At 52.1% G+C, this 27839-nt stretch overlaps 13 protein-coding genes across 13 annotated transcripts; 4 read left to right on the forward strand and 9 right to left on the reverse strand.

Moving 5' to 3' along the window:
* Positions 1-96: 96 nt before the first annotated feature.
* On the forward strand, positions 97-626 carry Z520_02630 (uncharacterized protein; the record flags this gene model as incomplete). The annotated part of the gene is made up of 3 exons (XM_016773143.1): positions 97-115; positions 188-300; positions 357-626. The coding sequence occupies 3 exons, from the start codon at positions 97-99 to the stop codon at positions 624-626; spliced, it is 402 nt and encodes a 133-aa protein (XP_016635200.1).
* Positions 627-2009: 1383 nt separating this feature from the next.
* Positions 2010-3313, reverse strand: Z520_02631 (uncharacterized protein; the record flags this gene model as incomplete). Its single annotated transcript, XM_016773144.1, has 3 exons — positions 2010-2707; positions 2804-3030; positions 3132-3313. The coding sequence occupies 3 exons, from the start codon at positions 3311-3313 to the stop codon at positions 2010-2012; spliced, it is 1107 nt and encodes a 368-aa protein (XP_016635201.1).
* Positions 3314-5044: 1731 nt separating this feature from the next.
* Z520_02632 (uncharacterized protein) lies at positions 5045-5927 on the reverse strand (the record flags this gene model as incomplete). Its single annotated transcript, XM_016773145.1, has 3 exons — positions 5045-5432; positions 5519-5815; positions 5878-5927. The coding sequence occupies 3 exons, from the start codon at positions 5925-5927 to the stop codon at positions 5045-5047; spliced, it is 735 nt and encodes a 244-aa protein (XP_016635202.1).
* A 453-nt stretch (positions 5928-6380) lies between these two features.
* Z520_02633 (uncharacterized protein) lies at positions 6381-7639 on the reverse strand (the record flags this gene model as incomplete). Its single annotated transcript, XM_016773146.1, has 4 exons — positions 6381-6464; positions 6538-6761; positions 6899-7386; positions 7482-7639. The coding sequence occupies 4 exons, from the start codon at positions 7637-7639 to the stop codon at positions 6381-6383; spliced, it is 954 nt and encodes a 317-aa protein (XP_016635203.1).
* A 467-nt stretch (positions 7640-8106) lies between these two features.
* Z520_02634 (uncharacterized protein) lies at positions 8107-9956 on the reverse strand (the record flags this gene model as incomplete). The annotated part of the gene is made up of 3 exons (XM_016773147.1): positions 8107-8935; positions 9004-9514; positions 9581-9956. 3 exons carry the CDS (start codon positions 9954-9956, stop codon positions 8107-8109), a joined length of 1716 nt encoding a protein of 571 aa, XP_016635204.1.
* Positions 9957-11671: 1715 nt separating this feature from the next.
* On the reverse strand, positions 11672-14008 carry Z520_02635 (uncharacterized protein; the record flags this gene model as incomplete). Its single annotated transcript, XM_016773148.1, has 1 exon — positions 11672-14008. One exon carries the CDS (start codon positions 14006-14008, stop codon positions 11672-11674), a length of 2337 nt encoding a protein of 778 aa, XP_016635205.1.
* Positions 14009-14824: 816 nt separating this feature from the next.
* Z520_02636 (uncharacterized protein) lies at positions 14825-15409 on the forward strand (the record flags this gene model as incomplete). The annotated part of the gene is made up of 2 exons (XM_016773149.1): positions 14825-14971; positions 15125-15409. 2 exons carry the CDS (start codon positions 14825-14827, stop codon positions 15407-15409), a joined length of 432 nt encoding a protein of 143 aa, XP_016635206.1.
* A 274-nt stretch (positions 15410-15683) lies between these two features.
* Z520_02637 (uncharacterized protein) lies at positions 15684-16388 on the reverse strand (the record flags this gene model as incomplete). Its single annotated transcript, XM_016773150.1, has 1 exon — positions 15684-16388. One exon carries the CDS (start codon positions 16386-16388, stop codon positions 15684-15686), a length of 705 nt encoding a protein of 234 aa, XP_016635207.1.
* Positions 16389-17214: 826 nt separating this feature from the next.
* Positions 17215-18912, reverse strand: Z520_02638 (uncharacterized protein; the record flags this gene model as incomplete). Its single annotated transcript, XM_016773151.1, has 1 exon — positions 17215-18912. The coding sequence occupies one exon, from the start codon at positions 18910-18912 to the stop codon at positions 17215-17217; it is 1698 nt and encodes a 565-aa protein (XP_016635208.1).
* A 1294-nt stretch (positions 18913-20206) lies between these two features.
* On the forward strand, positions 20207-21106 carry Z520_02639 (uncharacterized protein; the record flags this gene model as incomplete). Its single annotated transcript, XM_016773152.1, has 3 exons — positions 20207-20285; positions 20381-20682; positions 20741-21106. 3 exons carry the CDS (start codon positions 20207-20209, stop codon positions 21104-21106), a joined length of 747 nt encoding a protein of 248 aa, XP_016635209.1.
* Positions 21107-21284: 178 nt separating this feature from the next.
* Z520_02640 (uncharacterized protein) lies at positions 21285-22300 on the reverse strand (the record flags this gene model as incomplete). The annotated part of the gene is made up of 3 exons (XM_016773153.1): positions 21285-21572; positions 21653-21879; positions 22048-22300. The coding sequence occupies 3 exons, from the start codon at positions 22298-22300 to the stop codon at positions 21285-21287; spliced, it is 768 nt and encodes a 255-aa protein (XP_016635210.1).
* Positions 22301-23141: 841 nt separating this feature from the next.
* On the forward strand, positions 23142-25159 carry Z520_02641 (uncharacterized protein; the record flags this gene model as incomplete). The annotated part of the gene is made up of 2 exons (XM_016773154.1): positions 23142-23720; positions 23831-25159. The coding sequence occupies 2 exons, from the start codon at positions 23142-23144 to the stop codon at positions 25157-25159; spliced, it is 1908 nt and encodes a 635-aa protein (XP_016635211.1).
* Positions 25160-25842: 683 nt separating this feature from the next.
* Z520_02642 (uncharacterized protein) lies at positions 25843-27307 on the reverse strand (the record flags this gene model as incomplete). The annotated part of the gene is made up of 6 exons (XM_016773155.1): positions 25843-25985; positions 26072-26385; positions 26440-26552; positions 26613-26715; positions 26774-27026; positions 27211-27307. The coding sequence occupies 6 exons, from the start codon at positions 27305-27307 to the stop codon at positions 25843-25845; spliced, it is 1023 nt and encodes a 340-aa protein (XP_016635212.1).
* Positions 27308-27839: the final 532 nt, after the last annotated feature.

A 27839-nucleotide genomic window follows, 5' to 3' on the forward strand; every position in this document is an offset into this window, starting at 1 on the left:
GCAAAATTCCCAAAATTCGCGGTGGCATATTGACGACCTCAGATCCTCGTCCGCTGTTCGACATTCTCTATTCCCACGACCACCAATCGCCCAGCCATGACGAAGATGAACCATGGTATGATTTCCCTCCATTCCAAAGGAATATTCACAGCATGAGGAAACCGAATCACTGACGAGTCTTCTACAGGACTTGCCTCGTCGAGGCGCAAGTCTCGCAAACTTCACTTTGGCGCCCCGTCCAGCGTGCGACGAACAATCATGAGCGCCCCGTTGAGCAAGGAATTAAGAGAAAAGCACAATGTACGAAAACCTTCCATGTTTCCAAAACATCATGGTCTTACCGAAAACAAAACCAGGTCCGCAGCATCCCCATCCGCAAGGACGACGAAGTCACCATCGTGCGAGGCTCCAACAAGGGCCGCGAGGGAAAAGTCACCTCGGTCTACCGATTGAAATATCTCATCCACATCGAACGCGTCTCGCGAGAGAAGTCCAACGGCCAATCCGTCCCGATCGGCGTACATCCCAGCAAGGTTGTCGTGACGAAACTCAAGCTCGACAAGGACCGGGAAAAGATCTTGGAGAGGATCGGTAAGGGAAGAGAAGCCGTCAAGTCGAAGGAGTAGAGAGGGGGCAAAAGATTTGGCGAAAGCGGTGCGCGCGCATATGTTATGGGGGAAAGTCGCCGATCCGTGGATGTTTTTGTCCCAATGCACACACATCATACAGGGTGAGCTGGAAAAACCAAAACATTCAATCAGACTCGCAACACTTTTTCCCTCGACGGTTTCCCATGAGGATCATTATCAACGACAATGAGTTGATAGAGACAAAAGGCGTCATATCATACATACCCGAAGACCGGACGTCTGATTCGTGGCTTGCTTGCTTGAATGGGACGAGGGCAAAAAAAGACACAAAACAAGATCATTCCACAAGGAAGATATTTTCGGCGTGCTTATGGTTCTCTTCCTGCCTCTTCTGCACCCTTCCCTTCCACCTTTGTCCAGGCCCCTAACTTACTCGAACTTTACGAGAAAAATTTCTCTACAACCCTTTACGAAATTAATGCCAGTATTATCTCCTTGTCTACCGAATTCCCGTGGTTACCCAAGGTATACGGCTGGCGCACATTGAAAGATTTTTCTCCTTCTCATCCACATCTCACAAAGGTTGGATGAAGAAGAGCTCGCCGGCAGACTGTCTCCAAGGAAACACGATTTTCCAATGAGTTGCAGGATTTGATGGCGAGGGACATATATTCACCCCCCCAAAACCCCAGCTCTCCCTATCTTAAGGGACACCCATGGGATACATGCGAATCTCTTTGTTGTTGCATTTTTCTTCTTTTTTTTTCATTCTCTTTTTGGAGGGGGGGAGGATCCTCGAGATTTCGGCCCCGCCCGCGTCCTGGTTGTCCCTTGCTTTCCCTTACCAGCGGCCGTATCAAAGCTGCCAGCGCTGATATAGTATTTCCGGCAAACTCATGCTCCCTCTAGAGCGCCTGCAGTCATATGTAGATGGCAAACATTTGCGAACCACTCCCCTCCCCAAAGGGTCCCGCAGTGGCAAGACGCGCTTCCAATATCTAAGCTTTATTTCATTGATTGAGGAGATGGGGGCGGTACCAACCTCAAGAACGCAGGCACAAAACACATTTTCTCCAGACGTCGTCGAGACAACAGATTTTATCATGGCAGGGGGGCTGAGGATTCAAGACCACCACCAAAAAAAAAACCGCGCTTATTGGCTGAAGGTAGATCTTGGCTATACCGAGTATTGTGGAGCCACCCACACGACTCGCAGGGCACATTCAGGTACGAAGGATTTAAGGTAGAATTGCTTACTGTGTACTAGTTCTGCATAAACGGCATGAGCAACACGTCCAGAGTTCTTCAGAAACCATACACACTTGGTCTCCTTAGAGCACACGTCGCCGTAGACACACTCCCAATCCCTGCCCTAGTGCATGTTTTGTGCCGCCAGGCGAAAGCAGCTCCTTCCATTCTTCAGAATTGCTTCTCCAAAACGCCATCGGCAGAATAGCCGTTGGCAGCATTCATCGTACCACGCTCGGTCGGCGGGGGCACATCCATGCCGGTAACCTTGGACAGATACCTAGAGAGACCTTCCTCACCCTCTTCGTGCTCGGCATGACCCTTCTGGATCTTCTGGAGGCTGTCCCGCATCAGGAACTCGTAGTATCCCGTGGCGAAGATGGTGGCGGGGACGTTGACCAGGATGGAAATCCACGAGTACCCGTTGTCGAAGCTGAAGGCTTCACCGCCGAAGAAGATGGCTGCGACGATACGCGTGCCCAGGTCCCTGGCCAAGTTGGTCGAGATACTATTTCCGGCGAAACCCCAGACCATGGTGGCGTAGACCAGACCGATGGTGAAAGGCGCTGTGCTGGGGCTGACGAAGGGGTTGGCCGGGTCGAGGCACGCCCAGATGAGAATGCCAATGTAGCTGTCTACGAAGAACTCCTGGAAGAAGAGATAGCCCTGGTTGTGCTGGTCCGGGTTGGGGAACGTGCAGAATATGCTGGCCACTCCGCCGTTATAGACCGCGGTACCATGCTCCTTGAGATCGATGGCTTTTGCTGCTTGGATCTCCGGCCAGTAGCACGCCATGAGGAACAAGGCGGCCATGAAGGCGCCAAAGATCTGAGAGAAAATGTAGTGGGGGACTTTCTTCCATGGGAAGCCTAACGGTTGAAACAAAAACTGTTAGCCAACGACGGTCTCTTCCAAAAAATTCGCACTAGGTCACGACGAAGGAGAAAGAGTTGTTTTCGACTTACCTTGCCAGATAGCAAAACAAATTGTGATGGCCGGGTTGAAGTGACCACCGCTGGTGGGTGCACAGGTAATGATCGCAAACGCGATACCCATGGCAAAGGCACAACCAATCTGGAAGATAGATCCAAAGACTGGGATGCCAACAGCTGCCCCAACGCCATTGGTTGTAGCAAGGGTGAACGAGGCCACGGAGGCAATACCAGGGAACACGTAGAAGAAAACACCAGTACTGATATCGCAGTTAGCATCGAAAATCTTGTCTGGAACAGGGTAGATCTGCAGGTCCAAAGATCTGGTGCAAAGATCGAAAACTGGGCCGTAGCTACTCACGCTTCTGCCATCATTTCCCGCATAATACGCGGTCGCTTGTGCTCAAAATTGAGCTTTCGCTGGGACACGGGCTTGGGTGCAACCACATGGCGAGTGGCATGACGCTGGAGGACCTCTGAGATACCAAGTTCGATGTCATGCGTATGCTGTCGCGTCAACGAAGGCGGGTGGTTGCTCGCCATTTCTTCGCTTCTTTTTGCTTGCGGATCGTCTGTGATTAATATTCAAAAATCCGGGGTCGCTACCTCGTGCACAGTCTGGGGGAAGGATGATCTGGGGAAAGGGGATGGAAGAGTAATCACGCAAAAAATCCCAAAATCTGGGGTGAGTGGCCATAGATGTAGACCACGACCTGCTCCCAGGACCTCGGTCGATGCCACGTTCCTCGTTCCCACTATTTTGATTCATAACCAGCTCGCCTTCCGGACCTACCGTTGGTGCGCATTCTCGTACTCAACAACCGCTCGGGCGAAAATTGAATCCACAAGTGGATTAGAAGGAGGTAGGGGTCATTCAATGATGAGGCCCGCAACGAGGGGGCCCGGTAGTTGTGGTATCAGTAACGCGTGCGGTTGGGACAGGGTTCTCCGGCGTCATGATGAAGCAATGCAAGCTGATCGATCCGACTTGTCACGAGAGTTTTGTCGCCACGCAAGGGGGCATTGCTTGACCAGACACAAGCTTCGCAAGCACGCCACCTTTCTAGATCAGCGACCTGCTTTCCCTGATGGGGCAGGACTTCTTTGAATAGGGAGGGGGAGGAACGAAGGGTAAAAAGGCTGAGAGACCAGGGATGCGATGAGGTAGGCAGACTTAGGAAGGCCGCAACTCGCGTGGTTGGGTCATTGGTGGCAATCGGTCGGTTACGTCGTCGATGATTCGTAGTGCACAGGGCAACAACTTGGACTGTGTTGGAGGTTGGCACAAACAAGCCTCGGTGAAGAGATTGATTGGCGTGCGTCATCGGCCTCCGCCAACGATATGGGATCAGGATCATTAGAAAGAGCTCTGGAATCGGCGGATGCGGAGATAGAGCGGACAGCCGACTGTAACAATAGGCAAGTCACTGACTCCCTGTGGATCGCTGGGGTCTCCATGTGGAGAAGAGGATGTAGTTCATTGCGTATGATTTGAGTCGGACGTGCCGCTCGACTCCACTCCCACAGCATATCGGTATCCTTCGTCGTTCTGAATTGCCCCGAGAAGCAGTCGTCGCGACGTCCCCTCGTGCTTTTTTTTGGGCGACAGACCTACGGTACCTCCCCGGTCGAATCCGTCCTTTGGCTGTAGGCTTGGATGATGGCCGATATTCCGAGGGCGCTCTGCATTATTCTGCGGGAGTTGGCCAGTATTCGTACTGGTTGGTGGCAGTCAGTGGCTGAATGATCAAACCATTCCTGCACACCCCCCGAAAGGTTTAGCCTGTTCGGAGACGCTGCCAAAGCTGCCGTACTGTCCGCAGGACGATGTGAATAAGCCTGCGGCGGAACGGGTAGAAAAATGCGACGCACCCTCTTCGAAATACATATCCAGGCTACACAATGCACAGGGCCAATCAAGTTATCCGTCGTGGAAGCCTAAGGCAGATATAAATAATTTGCCAGCGCCACCTCAGTCATTGCAGGAGGCCTGGTTGCTACCCTCCGGTGGACTTGAAGCGTTTTCGTCCTCTCTCCCGGAACCGACCCTTCTGCGGAGAACGAAGAGAGCGAGTGCGCAGTAGTCGGTGTAATCTGTCCTGGAGCTTTTCATCCACAACAAAGCACAGTGGCGTGGATGCGGAGAGCGGGCGCATTTCCGTCCACCCAGCGTAGAAAATCAAGGGGCCCCAAAGAGGATCCAGCAGGCTCCATATCCACCGGAGACCACATCTCGAAACGTAACCCGGCCCGAGTTGTGCACATACTGTTTTCTCACCATTTTTCCACCGCAGGCCTTATGTCGATTTCGTTGGTAAAACAAGTCCTAGGCTGGGTATGCAGGTACCAATACGAGTCGGCGATGGCTTCTGGCTTGATCTTAGCTTCGGGGTGGTCGAACTTCCATTCTTTGGTCCGCTCGATATCAATCACACCATCAATAATGGCGTGAACCACATGCACTCCTTTGGGCCCAAACTCTCTTGCCAGTGATTGTGCTAGGGCCCTCATGGCAAATTTCCCAGTTGCGAAGGACGCGCACAGAGCGGAGCCTTTCATGGCTGCCGTTGCAGAAGTAAAGATAAGGGTAGGCGGGTACTCTGCGGATGTGTTCTTGAGAAGCAGGGGGAGGACGGCCTGCGAGAAGTGGAACGCTCCTCGCCTGATCAGATGACAAGTTTCGTGTCAGCAGATTCTTCGTTCTTGACGGGGATTCTCTGCATTATTTGCAGTTGTGTCTCAACATACCCGTTGGCTTCCCATCCACTCTCAAATTCATCGTCGGTCAGTTCCAGGAACGGCTTCCTTACGAACCTCCCTCCCACATTGTAGATTGCGGCTGCGAGCGATGCGCCTCCCATCTCTTTCTGCAGCTGCTCAAAGGCAGCCTTGACACTTTTGCTGTCCGAGGTATCGGTACTGATGCCAATTGCCTTGCCACCAGCGGAATTGATCTCGTTGACGATGGGTTCAAAGTTTGCCGGTTTCCGAGCGAGGAGCGCGACGGCATAGTTCTGTGCGAATCGACGGGCGACCGAAGCACCTCTGTCCCAGCGTTTAGTGCTCTGGTCGATGTTTCCAATGCTTTCACCAGAGTCGAGACTTACGTGCCAGGGCCAACACCGGCAACCACTGCCCATGCTTTTTGGGATGCCATTGTAGACGAAGTCAACCTGTGAAGCTCGACGTGAAGTCTATTATGAGCAGTTTGTTGCGCAGTTGCTGTCATACAAGTCTGGAAGGAACAGACGATGGAAGGCAGCCGGTACAACACAGTTCAATTGAGCCTTGGGTCGGCGACCGAGAAGAGCAGATCGTCAGTCAAAGATGTCATTCGAGTTTCATTTAAGAAGCTGATGGCTTGTCGGCTCGTCTCTTAGGATCGTCCAGCCCCACAATGATGTGCTCGCGGGTTACAAATCGATTGTATGGGCGTCCCCAATAACTAATCCCAGCAAGTGACAAAACAAGGCTTTGATAATACTGCGTCAAAGCGCAGGCTGCGATCAACCATGTGTTTACCCCGCCGTTCGCTGACTGCGATTGATCCAACAACCGAAGCCAGCCATCCCACGGATTAGTCAGCAAGTCGGCCCCCAACCTCCATCAATCAAGCACAAGGCTCTTTGATTCCTTCCTTGATCAACCACCAGTTGATAGGAAACCCAGTCCAATGCCCGAGAAACATTCCCACCTAGAGATATCATTAACATCTGGACCCTGTCTTCCACAATAAGTCGATGGCACGGGTTGATATGTAGACTGACCTGCATCATGAACCAGTAAGCCGCCGTATTCATCTCGAGCCTCTGCTCGAAGATCACCAGGTCGAAGATGGCCATCCAGCCAAAAAGGCCGATTTCGAAAAAGGTCAGCGACAAGAAATCGGCCTTTGCAGCGCGGACGATGGTGCGCCACCCATAGTCGCCCACCATGGGCGCGATGGAGAAGTATTGGAAGACGATCCCAAAAGCGAGAGCCAGTCCAAAGTCTTGACCCAAGACGTGGGGGGAAAGAGTGAGCATCAGCTATTAGTTTCCTGCAATCGGCGATGGAGGTGTGTGCGCCCTCATCGAACTCGCAATAACTAGATAGAGAGGTTTGGGGAATAGTATCGCTTTAACTTACCCACGAGAAAAGCAGCATAAAGCATCTTCCCACCGATCGTCACGTCAAATGCGTAGATGAGCCATTCGCCCACAAGGTCGCCGAGGACACAGCCGGCACCACAATGGCAAGTCGCAATGGTGACCGTCGCAAACATTGGGAGGTCTGCATGCATATGGGAGTGTGGCTGGTGCTTGTGGTGGTGATCATGATCATGATGGTGATGATGATGAGTATCTCCGCCATGCTCGGCATCGCCGTCAGGATAGGCAGCGGCCACCACACCACTGCCAGCTCTGTGATGGTTATCCGCTGTCAAAATCTCATCCGTACCGTCGGTGCTCTCTTCAATGTGATCCGGCTGAGACGGCGCGTGTAACAGCGGATTCTCTTCTATCGTCCCGGCCTCGTTGTTGGGCGGCGCCGACATTCCCTGTCTGCCATACTGGACGTATATCCAGACAGTAATGGGCCACAGATAGAGAGCGTTGATGATGTAGACCGGAATCCTTGGCAAAAAAGGAGGCATGAGAAGAGGAACATCCTCAAGCGTGGAAAGGAGAGAGGGGTCGATCCAGCACCCGAGTATATGACATAAACTCACATAATGGCCATCATGTGTCTCCACCGCCCTCGAAGCACAATATCACATGTGATCCATAGCGAGGCGAGGACGGCAATCCCAATCGATGCCCACGAGAAGATTGTGAGCGCGACTGTAGGTGTGTAGACTGCAGGGTCGTCCTTACTTCGACTGTCCATCTTGTTGTACGGCAGACGATGAATACACGATCGAGAGACAACCCGAAATATGACCAGGCAGAGCCGTGGCCAAGGTCATGCAGCAGGTAAAGAGATGTGTGTCAGTCAACGAACAACAATGATGCCAGATGGTGAGAGAAAGCAGGTGCCGGTCGAAGGAGGGAAGGAGTAGGTGGCTGACTCATCCTCGAGGTCAATCGTCTGCCATGGGACAATGAACAATATGCCACAGTCTACCTTGAGCTAAGCCTATCGGAAGTATGCGCTACTCTTGGGCCTGTTTGAAGACCACATAGCCTTGGGAGTTTAGGGCCACTAGGGTGATTTCTGGACAGTAGACGCGCCTCGGGGTCCCAATCTCTATCCAGCAACAGGAGCTATGATTCCGACCTGGCTAAGAGAGAGGAACTATAAGCCTCAAACTCTTATAAACTTAGGCCCTTTTGGCAGGGGTACGTCACACAGACTCACAGACCCTCTCGCAGCTGCAAAGCCAGGCCTTCCATCTCCGGGGTTTCTCGATCCTGATCTCGCGTCCTCCTCGCATCTGCCCAGAGCTCCACGGCGGCAGGGGTGAGGACTATATCCAACCACATGAACGACGTCAGACAGTCTTCGACCTGTCGCCACGTCAAGATATCAATGAACGACATGACCTCTGCAAGCTGCTCGACAAACCACGACCGCTCTTCTCGGGCATCGATGACGCTGTCGTCGACTTGAATGCCCCCGAGCACAAGTGCCCAGAGCATCATGCGCTTACATGTGTCGGGAAACAGTTGCCATGGATTTGCGCTCTCGCTCTCAATGATTGCTTTTCGGAGTGCTCCTGCTAGAATCGTACTCGTGCCACCGCTGGGATTCATTGGAAAAAGCACGAGATTGCTGTATATTCGTAGGGCGATGCGACTGATCTCGTAAATGTGCTCTGAGAACTTCTGTGAAGTTGAGCGCATCTCATCATCAGCTTCGCTTGATGGTAAGAGGCTCAGCAGAAGATATTGGGCGTCATTGCGGGCGTTGACGATATCGGCGAAGACCATCGCCGGTCCGTTCCTCCTCAGATAACAGTCAACCACGGTATTGACGACCAACATTGCCTGGACTGCTTGGAGGAGCTCATGTCTCCAGGGTGAGCTCAGTGGCAGGCGACTCCAGGTCGTAGTCCGAACATCCCATTTGATCTCTGCCGTTGTCATCAAGTCGGACAAGTGCTGTACGGCCGCCAATGTGGGTGGACTCATAGGAATGATGTAGAGCTTAGAGTTGGTTTGTGAAGCAGTGACCAAGTCGCATCTGTCTGAAAATTAGCATTCTTCCAAACGCTCCATGAGGTCGGGTTTTTGAAGGCATGTTCAACTGACAAAGCGGCTGTGCTGGCTACCCCAGGCGACTTGATCTCAGAGCATCCACCTTTCATAACCACCAGTCGAACCAACGCTTCCGAATGTGCGCTTGGAAAAGGGTTGGCGCTATATACATGGATAAATTGTGCGGTTCTGAGGGGGGAGTCGAACCGTGATGGCTGCGGTACTTTGAAAAATGATCCTTTCGCGCGGCTGATGAATGCTGCGGAATTGCCAGCGAGTACGATAATGGCTCCCAGTAACTCGTCAGACGGGGGACCAGTCATCTCTTGAATTTCCTGATTGACGAGTTTGATCATCTCCACACGGTAGGCCAGACATAATTTTGTGAATGCCTTCGTTTTGAAGTTGCTCCCACTCAGAAGCTCGTAATTCTCAGCCGTGCCGACTATATATGCATAAAATGCAAGAGGGGAGCTTCGAATTGCCTCCAGATAGGTGTCGACGACCGGATTGTTCAGATTTCGCGTAGGAATCGGAGTCAGACCTGGCCAGAAGAGCCGGATGGCTTTGAGAGCGACGTCAGCTTCCTCACAGCATGATTCGGAGAATTGAAAATAGCATCGAAACGTACCATGATCAACCACTTCGTTGACCGGGCCAGGAATATCAGAGACAGCATAGCGCGCAAAGGGATCTCTCCTCGACTGGCTGAGGATACCAAGTGGTTGCTCTTGTGGGCTCTGGGACGGAACGACGGCGAGAGAAGCCAGGCCAGCACTGCCGGGTTCTTGCGATAGCTTGCGCCGCGAAGCTGACTTTTTGGTTGCTTTCCAAGCCAGAAACTTATGGATGGTTGTTCCGGGCTCAAAATGGACCACCTTACGTTTTCTCCGTCTCGCCTTCGCCGTATGAGAAGCAACAGCAAAGCGCGTTTCATCACTAACCATATCTGCCGGTCCAGTGATGGTAATGAAGCTCTCTGGCGTTATGAGAGGCTTTGCCGCCATCTCTCAATAAGTTTTCTAGTTCAGCCCCAGCAAAAACAGCAAGACGGTTTGAGGCGCAAGTAAGAACTCCGATATTGGTCGACTTCTTCGAGGATGTTCCAATAGTATACGTATGAAAGATATGAGGGAGTTGACACATCTCCAAGTTCGAGGGGGTGGATGCACTTTTGATGTTCATGATCCATCACGAAAGTCCTGCTCTGCGGCTCGTCAAAATGCCACCCTAACAGACATTCGCTGAAGTTATAGGCACTCTCGAGGACTGAAAATGGCGGACTTATGAGAATGGTTCAGAATCAGGGGTTCCAGATCTGAAATCAGACGGCGAGCTCTTTCAAAACATAATGACTAAGTCATGGCTATTATAAACATAGCCGTAACATGGCACTGGGTGCTGAAGCTGAGAGGGAGAAGGAGTTTGTAATTCTGCTCGTCTATATTTCGAGAGCTTAGCCCGGGATTCTGGCTTGGCCTTCAATGCTCAAGGCTTGGTGGCTTTCCCAAGCTTGCCCGGCTTTGTTGTGTTAGGTAAAAAGTGCTGATTAATGGTGCACTTCTATCCTGCTTGCCTGGCTTTGAACCCTCCGTGGGTGCTCGGGTTAAGGATTCGCTTCTGGGGCCAAGGCTCGTATAGACGCGGGGTGTCGGCATTAATGTCCCACTCGAGATCATTTGCAGCATATGGTGAAAGCTCCTCGGGGCTTCGTTGCTTCTCCGAATCCCGACTTCGTTTGACGGCAAGCAGACCTCAGAGTTCGATCCTTAGGCATTTGGTCTTGTATGGCCAATTTCGGAGGAACAACAGCCCATCAATAGGTTATCTCTCATTGCAAGTCCTTTAAACCATGAGCCGGACACTCGACCCGAGAATTCTGTATATATGAGCGGCGTTATACATAATCACTCTCTCCGCAGCACTGTATTGCGAGAATCCTAAGCACTGACAATGCGAACACCAAGACGACCGCGCTTTCAAAAAAGGATGCCCTTTTCCTCGTCAATCGAAGTCGAGCCCAGAGTCTAACATCGCCTATCACAGCCTGGGACACTCCTCGTCGCCTTCTGAAGCGGTGGTCTGGTTCTGGGCTGGAATAAATCCATCGTAGTAATGGTGGATGGAAACAGATTTCTCATTGTGATCTAGTTCGGCACCCTTCAAATGCACTGGTCTGACCTCCACGGCCTGCGGCCAATGTTTCCTGGTGTGTCGTCTCGAGATATCTGGAAAACCTACGATGGGCCCTTCGTGAAGGTAAGGCATGGCAGGAATCGCACCCATTGCACTCACGAGGTGGCTCCCAGCTGGTATAAGTGTACTTCGCCGTGGACGATTGCAGTTGGACCAAGGACGTGTCGCACATGGTGTACTCTGTGTTGTCAGGCCGGCTAATCATGTTCGTTAAAAAACCGTTCAGTAGGCCTCCTTCGTGGCCAAGCCGAACAGAGATCCCGACCCTGAAAGCTTGTCAAGTCCAGTGTCCTGTAAGCGGGTGACAGTCGATGGATATCCAGGTTCACGGGGGGGAAGTGCTCCTTCGTTACCAAGGCAAGCAGCAAGGCGTTCCAATTTTTTTGTCAGCCAGGCATGTGATGCTGGTTGACACACATGGAGCATGTGAGTCCGCCGTCGCGCAACATTGCTTTGTGTACTCCGCATTTGCTGCTAAGATGAATGACAAGAAGCCTGACGCCGCAGCAACTCGGCGAGCAATAACTCATAGTTTGGAAGGCCTCCTGCGTTCCTTGACGGTAGTCTGATCGGCGCTCGGTATGGGCGTCGCCTCGTCTGCAAATATCTGTTCATTAAGCCTCGCGGCCAGCGAAAGCACACGCTTGGAGACAGCTGCGCCGTCGCGCCTATTCTTTCCTTCCCGACGGTATTGTGCGATCTTCTCGATAAAATCCCAGAGGCGGCCAGATGGACTCAGTTCGCCCGTACTCGGGTCTCTTTCGGGCGTCCATTCAGGAGCAAGTCGCACTGTGGTTTTAGGCTTCGAATCCGTACCCTTTGCGACATCTATGATTCCTTCTTCTTGGAACCGACTGTAGGCGTTTTTGAGGGCTTCTTTGTTGACTGCTTCAAAGTAAGACAGGTCCCCTTGGTGGTACAGAGTGCGACCAGCAAGCTGAGCCATGTTCTGAGCCTTCTGCATATCGATCCAACCAGCAGGGGAGGCCGGAGGTACCAATGCCAGTAAGGAGACAGCTCCGAGCCAGGCAGCATCCACAAATGGCCAGATGAGGAAACAGTATAAGTCGTAATTCTCTCTGCCTGACTTTCGCTCAGCATCAGATAGACCGACCATTCTTTCCGGGTCTTCCGTAACTTTGAGGACATCATCCCGCACTAACCCTTGCATGGCCTGTTCGAGGTTGTGTCGCAAGCCTTGACCAGCTGAGAAGATGAATTCGCCCCTGAACAGCTGGGAGAGGAAGGTAACTTTGTCGACCAACTCAGCTTCGGCCATCCGCTGATTTGCGCTTCCTCCACCCTGTTTGACCTTGGTATACATTGCGGTCGCTATCAGCGCTTCCGAGATGAATAGATGGATAGTCATGTTCCTGTAGAACGACAGTTGGAAACGATCAACGGCGTAATAAGTCTCTTCTGCAAGACCGTCGACAGTGCCAACGAGCTTCGGCCCAAGGACATCTAGAGCCCGCTCGACGACATATGAGGTGGGCATTCCTCTAAAATCCGCCACTTTGCCCCCATTTGCCCTTATACGTCGGCAAAGCCAGTCAACTCGACGAACCAGCTCAGATTTACCCACCCCACGGCCACGTATTGTCAAGAGCACAGTCCCAACGAGTGCCGTCGGCATAATGACTGAAGCTGCATTAATATCGGAGAGGACTCGATATCCAAGGGTTCGCAGCAACCGAACTCTGTTATTTGAACTTGAAGAGGCAGTTTCGCCGAGAGTGGTTGGGGTTTGACGTGCTTGCTGTTCCTTGATGAACTCTTTCAAGCTCCAGGGTTCATGGAATCTGCAGTCGATTCGACCAAGGTTCAGTGACAGGACGGAGGACGCCGAGATGAAGTCGGCAAGATTCTCCTTCTGCTTCGGAGTTCCCAGGAGTTCATTGACATATGAGTCGACCTCAATCACTTTGTCGTATTGCAAGGACACCGGGCAAACATATGCGTCTTCCGTCCGGCCCGAGAGCACCGAGTCGAGAAGAAATCTGAGGAAGCCAAACTTAGGTCCCAATAACTTTCCCGTGCGACTTCGACCACCTTCAATGAAACATTCCAGGTTGAGTCCCTGCTGGAGCAGAGTATCCAGATAGGACTGTACGAGGGTCGTGTAAAGCTGGTCATTCCCGAAACTTCGCCTAATCCACATCGCCCCAGTATTTTGTAGGAAGTTGCCAACGAGTGGGAAATTGAGGTTGTCGCCAGCCACAACAACAGGGAGTGTCAGGCCAAGGCGGTAGCACACAAGGTGAAGGGTGACATAGTCAACATGGCTCGTATGCCGCGGTAGAAATATTATGGATTGTTTCTTTTTGGCCGCCAACGTTGCAACTTCCCGTAGTCTTCTAACCTCAGCTTCAGAGACATGGATCGCGCTATAGGCCCTGGTGAGCAACTGCGTGGTGCCATAGAAAGCTGCCCGAATGTACATCTTGCTTTCCATTTTGCAGACCATTTTATCCAACATGTCGGCCGTAATCTCAACCAATTGCGACGTGATTTCATGCCTTCGCTTCTCCCTCTCGGGCAGATATGTTGGGCTTGTGGTGTCCAGAAGATATTCCTTCTCTTCAACTTTCAAGCGTTCCTCTGTCAACTCGACGATCTTTTGCCGCAAAAGAGGAGATGCCATCACCTTGGCTTTGACATTGGCTGTGTAGCCCGGGTAGAACACTGGCTGTCCGATCGGATTGTCATAGGCTCGCCATCCGACGCCCCTGACGAAAAGCGATATTTCATGCGCGAAGGTGAAAGGGTTGGTGCGGAAACGCTGCATGCGCGTGAGGATGCTGCGGTCGGTGGTGTCATCTCGCGAGACGGGCTCGCCCTCGGGACGGACGAGCTCAGTCATTGATGAAGAGCCCAAGATCAGAGACAATGGCACGTAGCAGGCATCAGTAACATGCAGGATATTGGTCAAATCTGGCTGGCAGCTCCGAAACCCGAACAGTCACTGAGGAGCAGCTCCTCGTAGGGATCTAGGTGAAGCGACCCGAGGCCGGAGCCCCAACAAACCCCGGACTTTCTGGTGTTTCCCGCCCCCCCCCCGCTTACATAAACAACACAAACCACTCTCTGTTTCAGCCTTACAGCCTTACAGCCTTGCGGTTCCTTGTCCCACGCTTTTCAACTGGTGCCCTGCCATACCATCTTTCAACTCCCTAATCAGCCGGGAGTTGCGTGGTGAAGCTACAGACATGCTTATGCTCGCAGCCTCATTAATGAGGGACAATTCCGTAAAAGGAAGTGCCAGTTCTTCAAACTGCTATCTAGGTTTCGAACCTCCACACCCAGGCCGGAATCACCGTAGCATTCATTTCAACTTTCATTTACTGCAAAAGCACAGAAAGGGATTTTATCAATATTGCCCCAGTGAAGCCAGCAGATCCCGTTCTAAATCCAACACAGATTTTCCCATTCACTTAGATTCGGAATTGAAGTCCGAGATTCTTGTCGATCCACGAAGCCTTGTGGGCTGTGATTGACCGGCTGAGACGATGAGACAAAGTCTGACGTAGCCCGTCACTGTTGGACTATGATGTTATTTCATAACCGATCCCAATACCAACGTTCGCGGTTTTACATAGCTATTTATACTCCTTCATCGATATTTGGCTTTTCAACAATTCAACCTCAGCCGGACTAGTTTCTTAATCCGTGAGCAACGATGTCGACACTGTCTGGTCAGCAAGGGGCCGGCTCTAAAGAGAATCCGCCTGGTAAAAGCTCGACAGAATCAAGTACTGGCAATGTCCACGACCGGTACCTAGGCGGGTCGAGCAGCGATGGTGGACATTCGGGACCGCCGAGTCACGTAAGTTTCCCTCCAGCCTTTATGGCCCTTCAACGGGCCTCTGATTTCTTGTGTCGCGATTTGGGGGATCCGCAAAAATAGTCTACCAGGGACGGGGGAGAGAGAGGTCTCGTAGTTGAGGCTTGCGTCTGCTCCTTGAATGATGAATCTCAGGATGATGTAACAGATGGATCAGCCTGGGACTGGAATACGAGCCCCTTCAATAATGGTCCGCCGCGGGAGGATGAACCCGCTAACACCATATCTCGTGAGCAGGATTCCCATGCCGAGAAATCATCACGCGAAACAACAAAAACCTCCGACCCTCTAAAAGGACTCGATTCCTCGGATGAAGGTGGAGGCACAAGGGGTACCACAGCAGGCGAGTTTGCGGGAGAAGGCCCAAGTGCAACCAGCGGAACACAGCGGTCACTGGCCGAGGGAGCAAGTCATGGATGAGAGAGCATCCAAGCATCCGGGATCGCAAAGTGTCCAAGAGTGCTCAGGATTGGTTGTAGAACTGGGATTTGGATCGATTTAGTTACTGCTGTTGCATAGAGGCTCAATTTTCCGAAACAGGATGGGGTTGTAAATATACCCAGATCGGTTGTACCTCCTGGCAAGGGGACCATGATTTGTCCCGGTTCTCGACAGAAAGTATGCCCCTTCTAAAGTACACAGCCATCCGCTCCCTTTCCCGCGGATTGTCCGTGGAGCAAGGTATCTGGATATCTCAATCAACCGTCAAGAGCTGCTCATAAAATCCACCAATCTGGCGGGCACGATCCACAAGATGGATTTCTAGGATCCAATGCAATAGCTGACCATCCTTGCCCGTGCGCCTCATCGGCTTCTGACTGCCCGTGGTGATGTAGTATTCGACTTTATCTCCCGGGATGCGCTCGTGTGGGAATTGGCCAACAAGGTGCCCTGAATGGGACCCGCCGAACTCATAACCGGCCTCCTGGGCGAGATCGCAGGCGATTTGATACAGTTCCTCGCCTGTGATGTTCGGGTTGCTGTCGAAACGCGACTTGACCTGCTTCCACAGCGGCTCTAGTGTGTCGCGCAGCTTCTCCTTGATCGGATCATCTCCTAGCACAAACGTACGACCAAAATCGGCTTCCCAGGCTTCGAACACTGGGCCTAGATCCACGAAAAGGATGTCGTCGGGTTGAAGGACGCGATCAGGAGGGTTTTCGGCATAAGGAAACAAGGTATTTGGTCCGCTTCTGATAACGCGCTTATGCCAATGGCTTTTTACATCGTAGCGCTTCGCACCGAGATCATGGATCTCATCGCTGAGTTCTTTTTCACTGATGCCGGGCCGGACTACAGATTTCTCGATCTCCTCAAATAGCTTGACCGCTTTGGTCTGTGCGTCCAGGAGGTACGCAGCTCGCTCTTGCTCCGTTGTGTTTGAGGTTTCGGTGGCCATTATTGATATGGTTTCTATTGGAGGAGTGAAATGAATGTTCTATTGATTCGACACAATTGCACAGCGACAGGGGTGAATAGAAACTAAACAGACGTACCTAGGTACCTAGTAGTGTTCCAAGAGTCACGTATCGGTTTTATTTTGTGTGGAGAAAGGTTTCTGCGGGGTTTGAACCGGTCAAAGGTACCTCGGTCCTTGCTCTCCGCTGGTGCGCAGAGCCTTGTCGCCAGCACCCTCACCATGATTGTGTCTGTCGAGGCAAATAGACGACCACGGTGCCTGGAGGCTTCCTCCCCGGGAAGCAGCATCCTGACCATGTGCTCGAGGGTGGCAGAAGGGTTGCCCTCGACCCTGGAATACACAGCCTTGTTGGCGAGAGATTGACGTCCGTCGTCCGACTGGGATAGAAGGGAGACAGAAGTATTCGATTATGTGGAGTCAAGCATATCCGTTTTTTAGCCATTCGTTCTGCTATTTATGTGCTTCTCCTCATCGTTTCAAGCCACTCATCCTATACAGCGAACGCTTCGGAACTTTTGGCATTAACTACCGCAGGACCCTTGGATGTGTGAAGAGCCCCAACAGTGCTCTATCAAACAACGTGTTGCACTTCGGAGCGCGTAGGGGCTCGGGAGAGGGGAGTCCTTAAGGAATTTATATCGATTTCACATTTGCAAGCTCCTTCGAGGTAGGTAGAGTTCGTGAGTGTCAACGTTTTAGAGCATATACCGGACTCTGTGAGGTGGACCCGAAAAGGAAATCTCGCGCACGGGTACATCGGTCGCTTCCCAGCGAAGCAAGCGAGTTAGTGGCGACGGGGCTTGTATCAGAATAAAGCGGCTTGACCAATCTTTTTCATTGCGGTGTTCCATGCATTGTAAACTGGCTGTCTTAATATGTCGGGCTGAGCGGAAATAGTTTCGTTGCCCTGGTTGGCCAAGACCAACGTGATACCTTCTTTCGACTGGTTGTAGCGCGGCCATTGCGGTACACCATCTGCATTGGGATCAAGCTTGTATGCGAACGAGATCCAGGCGCTCATCACGGTGGTTGAGACATTGACATCCCCTGCGGTTGCACCCTGGAGGTGGGAGGCCTCGCCAAATACGTAGGCTAACTCGGCGCCATGCTCGACTGCGACTCGCCGATCGTATGCGGTGCTCATGCCGGGATATTCGTAGCTTAGGTTCAGTTGCGTCAACGGCGGTTGTTGGCGGAAGTAGTAGCCCCATGCGGGGACCTTGGTGCTCCCAAGCTTAAGGAACGCACGCCGGCCGAGGTGGAAATTCACGTCACCATAGACACCGACGGCGGTCCAGAAAGGATGGCCTGCCGTGGGATCGGCATTGTATCCTTTTCCGAGAGACACATCGGACAGGTTCTCGTACACTTGAATGATACCCTGGGCTAGGGAGGTCTGGTTGCTGAGTAAAGGAGTAATATACTCGACAAGAGCGGAGCTGTTTGGGGGATTGAATGGATCAGCCATAAACACCGAGCCCTCGTCCAGGTTACAGCCATGGATGAAGGGTATCTGTGCGAATTCGTAGTCGACCAGGATTTCTGTGAGATTCTTCTTGAACCAATCGTTGTCGAGCGTGTACAGAAAGCCAAATGCGCCCTCGACCAACAGGGGAGACAGAATGGACACGTCCACTGTTCGAAGACAGGCGACGGTATCTGAAGCGTTGAGACAATTCGTTTGGTTCAGGAGAACATTGTATGCTGCAAGCCCAGCTGCTGGTTTCTCTACAAGGGGAGCTCCAAGCCCACCAAAAGCGCCTGACTCCGTAATCATGCCTTGGAAAAGCCTGTTGGTCTCGTTAAGTGTGTAAGCGCGGTGCATTTGGGCTTGTGCATCCCACGCCCCTGCGGACTCCCCGAAGATGACAACCTTATTAGGGTTTCCTCCGAAGCTCGCAATATTCTCGTGAGCCCACTGCAGGGCGAGATATTGGTCTTTCAGCCCGAGATTGGAAATGCCCTCGGCCTGGAACGCGGGGCTATTCAGGAAGCCAAATCCTCCAAGACGATAGTTACATGCAACGTAGATGATGGGTTGACCAATCTGGACAGAATACTGGACCAAGGCAGTGCCGTTGTAAAAGATGGACTGGCCGTTCTCATTGCCACCGCCATGAATCCAGAACAGTACAGGAAGTGATGCCGTAGAAGGCAAGCCTTGGGGGCGAATGACGTTCAAAGTCAGGCAGTCTTCACTGAGTCCGTTGTACAAGGCATATAACGGATCTTGTAAACACCCAGGTGAATATTCAGTTGCCAAGAATGGATTTCCCAGAGCCTTTACTGGAAATGGCTGAGGATTCGTGAATCGTAAGGGTCCGAGGGGAGGCATCGCATATGGAATCCCAAGGAATTGATCAAGACCTGTTATTGATGTGTTGCCGACGAAAATGCCTGCTGCGGCATGGACTGTTGGAGGTGAGCCTGAAGGCGCTGCAAAACCGGTCGTAATGGCCACCGCCGCGAATGCCGCGGCGCGATACAAGATTTGGGAAGCCATAGTGACAGTCGTAATTCAGGCTGAGGTACGAGCGTCGAGGACGAGGAGAGCTGAAGGCAGGGGAATCTCCGGTCCTTATCAGTCGCTTTGCTATGTGATGTGTAGTCTAGAAGTTCCTAAAAGGAACTTCGCTACCTTGTCAGTGACACCATGAGTGTATTGTTAATGTCTGGATTTCGGACTCAGCTTCCTTTTGTGGGAATTTCTTACGACAGCTGCAGCAACCAAGCTATGATTGCCTTGTGCGGCGCTAGGTGGTATTTGAAAACATTATGGACGATGAACGGCACTTCTGTTCTGCGCCCAGTGCCGATACGTGCGGATTCGGACGCTTCAACGCAGCAATAGCTTGTTGTAGCGTGTTGAGCGAGCCGAGCCTGATGTCCCTAGGTGCAAACACAGCTCCCAGCCCCACCCCTTCCACCATCCTACTGGTACTTCAGGTACCCGACAGATGGGAATAGATGGTGGCATATGGGAATTTAGTTGGTGGACTGGAGAAATCCATTTGCAGATGGTGGGGCGAGTTGGAGTGATTTCATTTGCCAGTCTGAGGCATTCCAACACTGCATCCAGCCTCGCCAGATAGCCTCAGATAGGAGACCCGCCGTTTTTTTCCTCTTTCATGCTTCGAGTCGGATTTGAACGACACATCGAGGGTAGCTGCCATCATTGTCGCGTTGGTTGCCGTATGCCGCTTACCTATGGCTGTCATGGCCTTGTCGATACGCTGTCTAAGCGATTAATGGCACTTGGCTTAAACTCAGACGAAAGGTTTTATATGCGGCAGCCGAACTTAGCTGTGTACACGAATCTTATCTGGTGGGTGAGAAGGAGGGCCAGAAGCAGCACAGGGGCCGTTATTATCTCATGGACATGTTGATTTTTCCCACCCACTCTTGCCCTTGCATCGTTTGGTAATATTGCAGCCGTTACTCCACCCTCTCGTACAGCGTGCTGATTCGTGTGACTCGTCACGTGGCCTTTAGAGTAGACCCCGACCTGCAACATTCTTCGACTGGGTGGTCGTTGGGATATTGTGCCATGAGTGCTTGCTTGAGGACAGCCTGATCGTGAAGCCTGGTGCTTGACGTGATGCCAAGTGGAGTGTAAGCCGTGACAGTCCCCAAGTATTCTCAGCCTCGTCAGGACTGACAAGGCTGAAAATATTTTCCTGGCCAATCACAAGTCTGTCGCGAATTTCTTGAGATTTCTAGCAGCAAATATGTCAAACTCGCGATGACTTTTCTGGTAGATTGAACCAGATTGAAGCACATTCCACCCCGCAGCAGCAATGAGGCTCACTGCAGATCTCATTCATAACTCTCTGTCATATCTGAACCCTCTCAAAGAGCGTGAACTGGACCTCCGAGGTATGTCTGAAAAGAGCAGATGCTACACTTTGATTTCTCTGAACGGGCAAGAGCATAGTTGACCACACACGATTCTCTTTGTGCAAAATGTATAGGCCATAAAATTCCCACCATCGAAAACTTGGGCGTTGCAGGCCCGCAAGATGCAATTGACTTCACCGACAACGACATTACCACCATCTCCAATTTCCCTCTTTCCCCCCGGTTGAACACCCTGCTGTGTGCGCGGAATCGAATACAAGGCGTGGACAAGAGAATAGCGGAACAAATACCCAACCTGACAACGCTGGTCTTGACGTCAAATTATGTCAAGGAGCTTGCTGATCTAGAGGGTTTGGCCGCCTGCGGAGCATTAACTCACTTGAGTTTACTGGACAATCCGATAACGAAGAAAGAGGTAAGCCTGGAGCACGAAGTCCGAAGAGAAAAGCCCTTCTGTTAACTCCATTCTACAGCATTACAGACTCTACCTCATTTGGTCGATCCCCTCGCTGCGGTTCCTCGATTTCCAAAAAGTGCGACAAGCAGAACGAGAGAGGGCAAACGAGCTGTTTGGCTCTGTGGAAGCACCCACTGAATTGGCCACGAAGATCAAGGGACTCAAGAGTCGGACATTTGACGCTTCTGCAGCCGGTGTGAATGGCAAGACCGCACCCGCGCAAAAGGGTGTCCGGACGCGGTTGACCGAGTTGGAGAAGAAGAGGGTAGAAATGATGATCCAGAATGCCAAAAGTTTTCAGGAGATTGAACGAATTGAGAGAGATCTTGCGGAGGGCAGAATACCCGCTGGTGCGGCGGACGCCGACAGGACGGTCTCCTGAACCTGCTGTTTAGCGTGTATCGCTGGAGAAACACTTGTACACGGGCAGGCAGCATTACTGCGGTGGTTGCGCATTGAGGTGAATAGATTCACAACCAAAAGGCGGTCTATTTCTATTGACCAAGGCGCGACCTCAACCCAACAATCTAGACTTGAGAAACCTCCCCCTCTAGGCCGTACTATTCCAATAAGAACTTCAGAAACGCTTGACTAACAATCAACCCATCATGTGGCAGGTTCACTTTGGTCATGTGTTGCTTAAATGCCTTGTCATCGAAAATACCTGTGGCATGTCGTGTGTTGATGATTTCTGTCATGATTTCCTGGTTGAACTCGGGGTGGCCCTGCACAGTAAGGAGCCGTTTCGGTGAATACATGGATTGGACCTTGCAAACAGGCGAGGATCCAAGCTCTTCTACGCCCTCTGGGTAATAGAAGACACAGTCGCGGTGCATTTGATGGAGGCGCTGTCCGGCATTCCTGTCAGCAAAAGGCACCAGTGGCATGTTGTACTCGGTACAGGGCTAGTGCAGATTACACAACATACAATCTTGTCCACGCCAAAGACTTCCTTCCCCTTTTCCGACAGCTGGACATCATTCACTGCCGCTTCCCAGCCCTCAGGGTTTCGCCCAACCTCAGCTTTCAAAGCCCGACCCACGATCTGGTGGCCAAAGCACACGCCAATCACGCGGACAGTGGTTTCTGACAGGATCTTCGCTGTATAGTCGACCAGTTTGTTGATCCAGGGTGTGTCTGCGAACGAGTCGTGTCCTGGGTTGGTCCTCACATCAGCACCGGTCGCTTGCTCCTAAGCCCAGTGAATGCTCGTCGCTTCCAGGGGCAGTGGAAGCAGACTGCATGATATCTTCGTCCTGCGGTCCATGGCCACAGTCTCATCTCAAGAACTCCCCAACAACATTAAGAACGAGCAACACTCACTGGAGCCGGTGATCAAAATGGCATCAATGTCATCGGGATTGGGATACTGGTCCGGGTTCAACTCAACCTGCCAGAACGAAAACTCGAGGCTACTGTCGGGATCCAAGTCGGCTCGCCCCAAGGCTTTGGCCCCTGACCGAAGTAAAAATTCGAAGACACCGCCATAACCATGAAATCTTTTCTTAGTCTCCGGCAGCGGAGTGTCGCACTCAAGGACGGCGATGCGCAGGGTTCGAACGAGTTTCAGATTCATTTTCTCTTCGTCCTCCGCGAGATCAATGAGTGCTCCGGGGAGTCGATCTCAACCAGAATCAGAGCTGCAAGGGCTTCACCGCCGCCATTGAAGTGAGCACCACATGAAGGGCGTAAGTGGCAATTCCATTATCTAATTGCGGATATAGCAGCCTGTGGGCAGTCAGTCAGTCGCGTCATTTGAAGTCGACCCGGCCTCTTCGCCTGCCGCTTTCACACGTCGCTCTTCTCCATTCACTCTATCTTTGGCGTGCTCTGATTGATAATGTACTCATACTCTGATTGGCTCTGTCCAAGGCTCGGCTATCGCCCAGTATGCAAGGGGCATGAAAGCACGACACCGGGTGATCTTCGACGCCACACAGTCGTTGTACAAGGTCTTGTACAAGTACGCTCCTTCCCCAGCAGATCTGCAAATTTTGGTGGTCAGCCATTGCCATTCGCGGCTGTCAGTCTAGCAAGAAAAGTCATCAGGCCTTTGTACTTCTGAGATCAGAACATCAGCGTGGCCTCCGCAAGATCGCTGTGATCATGTCATTGCGAGGATCTGAGGCGTTTGCACAGTAATCCTGGCCGAACACCAGATGGGCCAAGCGTCAGCATTCTGTTACTTCCAGCCCTATATCCGCCACATGCTAAGGCCTCGTGCGGCGGGCATTCTGTTCTTGCCCCTCAGCTTCATAAAGTTGTGGCCACCCAAAACCCGCGCTCGAACTTTTTAATGGCGTCTGACACCCTGGGCAAAATCGTTATATACTGCTTGTGACGACGAGACAGGCGTTGATCCCTCGCGCTACAGATTTGATCCTAGCAGAGTCACCTCGCCAGCATCACACCCGACTATGAAGAGCGACGACAAGAGACCGTTGATCGATCCGGTAGCGACGCCGGGCCCGTGCATCGAAGCCGGTATAGAGAACCACACGGGTCCTCAACCGACCGAAACGACAAGTTTGCTGTCCAAGCGGAAGCACACGCGGCGCTCTGATGTGCACTATCGAGACTGCATCTCAGGCCCTCGTTTTCATTTCCTGTTCTGGAGCATAATTTTTGGTTGCACAATTGCGTTCTTCGACACCACATTGATGGCCTCTTCCCATCCCGTCATCACCTCCTACTTCGAAGCCTCGAACGCTGCTTCATGGCTTAGTACAGTGTTCTACCTGACTTCCACGGTGTTTCAGCCAGTTTACGGCCGAGTTTCGGACACTATCGGTCGACGGCCAGCCTTGCTCTTCGCGATTGTCATGTTTTTCGCCAGCACGCTATGGTGCGGTGCAGCTGGAAGTATTAGCAGTTTCATCGCCGCCAGAGCGGTAAGTGGATTGGGTGCCGGCGGTGTGATTGCCCTCGGGGGAATCTTGACGAGCGACATTGTCAAAATCGAGTACAGAGGCATTTATCAGAGTTATTTCAACTTGGTATGTCTCCCCTTTTTCGACTGGCGAGGTCGGTTGCGCTGCCCCTGTCCCGCTCAGTCCACCTCTCAAAAGCAGATCCACCTCCCTGCTAACATTTCTTCAAAACCCAGGCGTATGGAGCAGGCAATGGGCTGGGTGCCGCCTTAGGTGGCTTTCTCTGTGACCACTTCGGCTGGCGCGCTGCCTTCTTCTTGCAGCTACCTTTTATCGTCGTCTATGGGGTGCTTGCCATCTTTTCTTGCCCAGATAACCTCGGTCCACATCTTGCTAAGACACAGGGCAAGACACTCGGCGAAGCCTTCAAGAGCTTCGATACCTATGGGACGATTGGAATGATCCTCACAGTCTCCGGCCTCATTCTGGGGGTGAATTTGGGCGGGAACGTTTTCACGTGGAGGCATCCCCTTGTTATCAGCAGCCTGGTGATATCTGGCATTGCAGGCGTTTCCCTGGTCTTCGTGGAGCGGAAAGCCGAACGACCAATTCTACCTCTGAGGCTTTTCTCAACAACGCCCCTTGCAAATGTCAATGGAAGCAACTTTATTGCCTCGATGCTTACCAATACCGTTTTGTTCAATGTTCCGCTCTACCTGCAAGCAGTCCGACAAACCTCGCCTACGACTTCGGGTCTTTACCTAGTACCTCCTCTAGTCGGCGCTAGTATCGCCGCTATCCTAGCAGGAGTTTACATCACCGTCACCAGACGGATGAAGCCGCCGATGGTGCTGGGCTCAGCCTTGGGACTTGGTGGCGCGGTAGCTATAACGTGTCTGTCAGCAGACACCCCTACCTCGCTTGTCCCTTATCTCATTCCTTTTGTCTCGATCGGCCAAGGATTCTTCTTCCCAGCAGCAACAATCGCAGTCTTAGCACTCAACTCACAGGAGGATCAAGCTGTGGCAACTACCACACTTGGCCTCATCCGCAACCTCGGCTCCATTATGGGCGTGGCTTTGAGTAGCTGGGTATTGCAAAATGCGCTGCCGATATATCTAAACAGATACATCACCGCACCTGACGCAGCGACCAAAGAACACATCATTCGCACCGTCAGAGAATCGATCCACTCGATCCGGGATTTGGATCCCGTGCACAGGAAACAGGTCATTGATGCATATGCGTCGAGCTTGAGAGCGACATTCGTCCTGGCCATCATCTTCTCCATTTTATCTGTCATGCTCATCTGGCCTGCTCAGCTGCCACGTCTGCAAAAACAAGAGGACATGGACAAAGACGAGACGGCTGTTTTCGCTCCGGGATCGAGTGGCGAGTCTGACGATGATGAAGAGGATGAGGCAGAAGCTGGGTCGCAAGCATTGCTGGCAACGCCGACTCATTCTATTGTGCGAACTTTGACGAGCGGTACGAATCGGAGCGCCAGATCAACGTCCTTGGGTGAGGCGCTAGGAAGGAGAGCAAGTTTTGACACGAATTTCTAGACTCTACAGCGTGAATACATTGCTTATGATGTACAACTTAATCTGGTCTTTGCGGCGGAGAAAAGCATTGACCTACTTAACAAACTTTTCGAACCCGCCGGAAACACGTCTGTCAATCCCCTGTACGACCTTTGCTTAGCTAAAATTTCGATCAGCCGCCAGTAAGGGCCTCATTCGTCCTATCAGCCGTGGACGTGGAGGGTGGTCAGAGGCCTCTCTGACACGAGATTGAGCACAACAGCTTGGGGGTTTTCCGAGCTGTTAACTGCGCAACACTCTAGACAAATAGGATGGCCCAAGTCGGCCCCTAGGAAACAGCCACACCTGAACCCACCACCTCCAGTCTCGTACATCTCCCGATATGCACTGGGAGCATGACCGTTCTATCATGGCCCATCTCCACAATGACGATATCCTCGACACCTAGAGGAGAGCCCGCCTTTTTATGTGAGAGGCTATCAAGGCAGCCTAGTCTCCAAAATTGATTAGCCGAAATCTGACTTGATCAATGACGCCGAATGGCCTTAGCAGGCTCCAAAAGGTGATCGGAGAAGGTCTTCTGAATCGTCTGGTCCCTCGTCGTGGATATTCCCTGAATCTCATTTCCCTCATGGCCAAACAGCGTGAGGCCATCTGCCATGACAACGGCTCAGCGAGGTTCATCTCTTCGTTGCGCAACCGGTTCACTCTCGTTTCTGGTACTCGCGCTCCGTCTCGAGCAGTTCGCTCAAGGAGGCGAGAAACAACTGTCCTTCGTCCTCGTTCAGCGGCAAAAGAGGTCGACGTGGCGCCTTACCATAACCGTGGACCTGGTGCAAAACAAACTCTGTGCAGTTGCCAGTCAGTGAGGGTTAGTGTAAATGGGTCTTTGGTCTTGTTGTCGACAGCTGCTCCGAAACAGGAACCACCTACTCATTGCCCGAATGCCCGCGTGGACAGCAATCGCGTCCGCGCGCGACAGCACGGCCTGCAATTTGTCTCTCTCCGACACTTCCTCATGCGTCGGTGATGAGGTGTTGAGGAGCTCCCACAGCCTTACAGAGGCTCGTGGAGCGAAATTAGGTATTCCGCTCACAGTACCGTGTCCGCCACACGCCTTCCACGCGGTAAGGTCTCCGATTAGGCCATCGAGGAGAAGGAAAGGGAAACGGCGAGTGGGCATGGTGGTTTGGAAGCCATCCTGAGCTGCTTTCAACCGCACCAGTTTGCCGATACTGCCGCCGCATCTGAGAATACGAAATGAATCCACGGCCAACGAGCAGCAGGCCTGAGTCACTTACGTTAACTTGACGCCGCACAAATTTGGCGCCGCTCTCATGATCTTCTCAATGACCTCAGATGACATATCTAGGCCTGCCGCGTTTGTCGGAAAGTTATAGAGGAATAACGGAATCTGAGGTGGACCATCAGCCCAGGTCATCAATCTCCTTGACAGATCCGGGTGTTCTGGTACCGGAGAAGCTTCACATATGTCGACGTAGTACTTGACGATCTGTTCCTGGTCCGAATTCAAGCTTGCAGCGTAGTAGGCCGGTAGTATCACGAGCCCGGCGTCCCTAGATTAGGTCAACAGACCTCGCCGCGAATTTAGCAGTCTTAAGAATGCAGACTTACGCTCCGGCAGCTGCAGCATCCCGACACAACCGAATTGTTTCTCGAGTGCTGAGGCCCCCGACTCCGGCAACGATGGGAGTCGAGGTCAAGCTCAGATCGTCTAGAGTCTGGCGAGTGACTTCAATCAGAGTCCGCCGCTCCGATGGGTCCTGATGTATATAACCAGCCGAGTTAAATATTTGGGGCCGCAAAAGATCAGGACGGCGGCAGAAAAGGAACCAACCCACCAGATGAGCACCTTCTCCAAGGGAGCCTGAGCAGACAGGTACTAATGTTGTATTTTTCCGTCAGCTGTCGCTATCGTTATAGTGCATCGCAAGATCTTGGGGGGCCCGGTCGGACACAGACTGACTTATGCCTTTTGTTGCCAGATCTGATAGTGTTTATTGCTCTTTCATTAGTCTGAGGAGGGCAATAATCCAAACGTTAAACCATACCAGCGAGATGTTCCCTGTAACTGGCAAGGTCCAGTTCCTGGTCGTCGTCAAAAAAGGTAGGCAGCGGGCCATACAGCCCGGGCCTCAGTTCGCGCATGGTTCGAGTCAAAGAGTTAGGTTCAGTCAAGGAGTATACCGAGATAGGAGAAGTCAAGAAGGCAGCACAGTGCCCATACTCTGTCGCCAATCAACCCCATGCGAGTTATGAACACGTCGCCGTGTCCATATTGTGCCTCCCCGAGATGTCGTTGTTCCCTGTCGGCATCAGCGGAAAGGTACCGACAATGCAAACACACTCTAGCTTCCAAGCTTTTGAGCAGGATCGGCGTTGTGCGGCAGCCTCCTAACTACCTCCAACCGTTGCTTGTTATTTGTAGTCTGAGGGTCTCCACCCTTATCAGCTTCTAGGAACGTCGGGCAAATGAATGCCAACATTGAGAACTATCAACCAGACACATTCTCAGACCAGCTTACAATCCAGACCCCTGCGAGTCTGCAGGCTTCGTGCGCTCGTCAATTCTTCAGCATATTTCATAGCGCGGTCCTCTTATCGCCCTTAGATGCGGCTCGTCGGCTCGTCTCCGACGGCCACCAACATTTCGATGAGTGGTCATGGAGACATGTGCGAG

The sequence above is a fragment of the Fonsecaea multimorphosa genome (genome assembly GCF_000836435.1).
Source record: "Fonsecaea multimorphosa CBS 102226 unplaced genomic scaffold supercont1.4, whole genome shotgun sequence".
Lineage (NCBI taxonomy): Eukaryota > Fungi > Ascomycota > Eurotiomycetes > Chaetothyriales > Herpotrichiellaceae > Fonsecaea > Fonsecaea multimorphosa.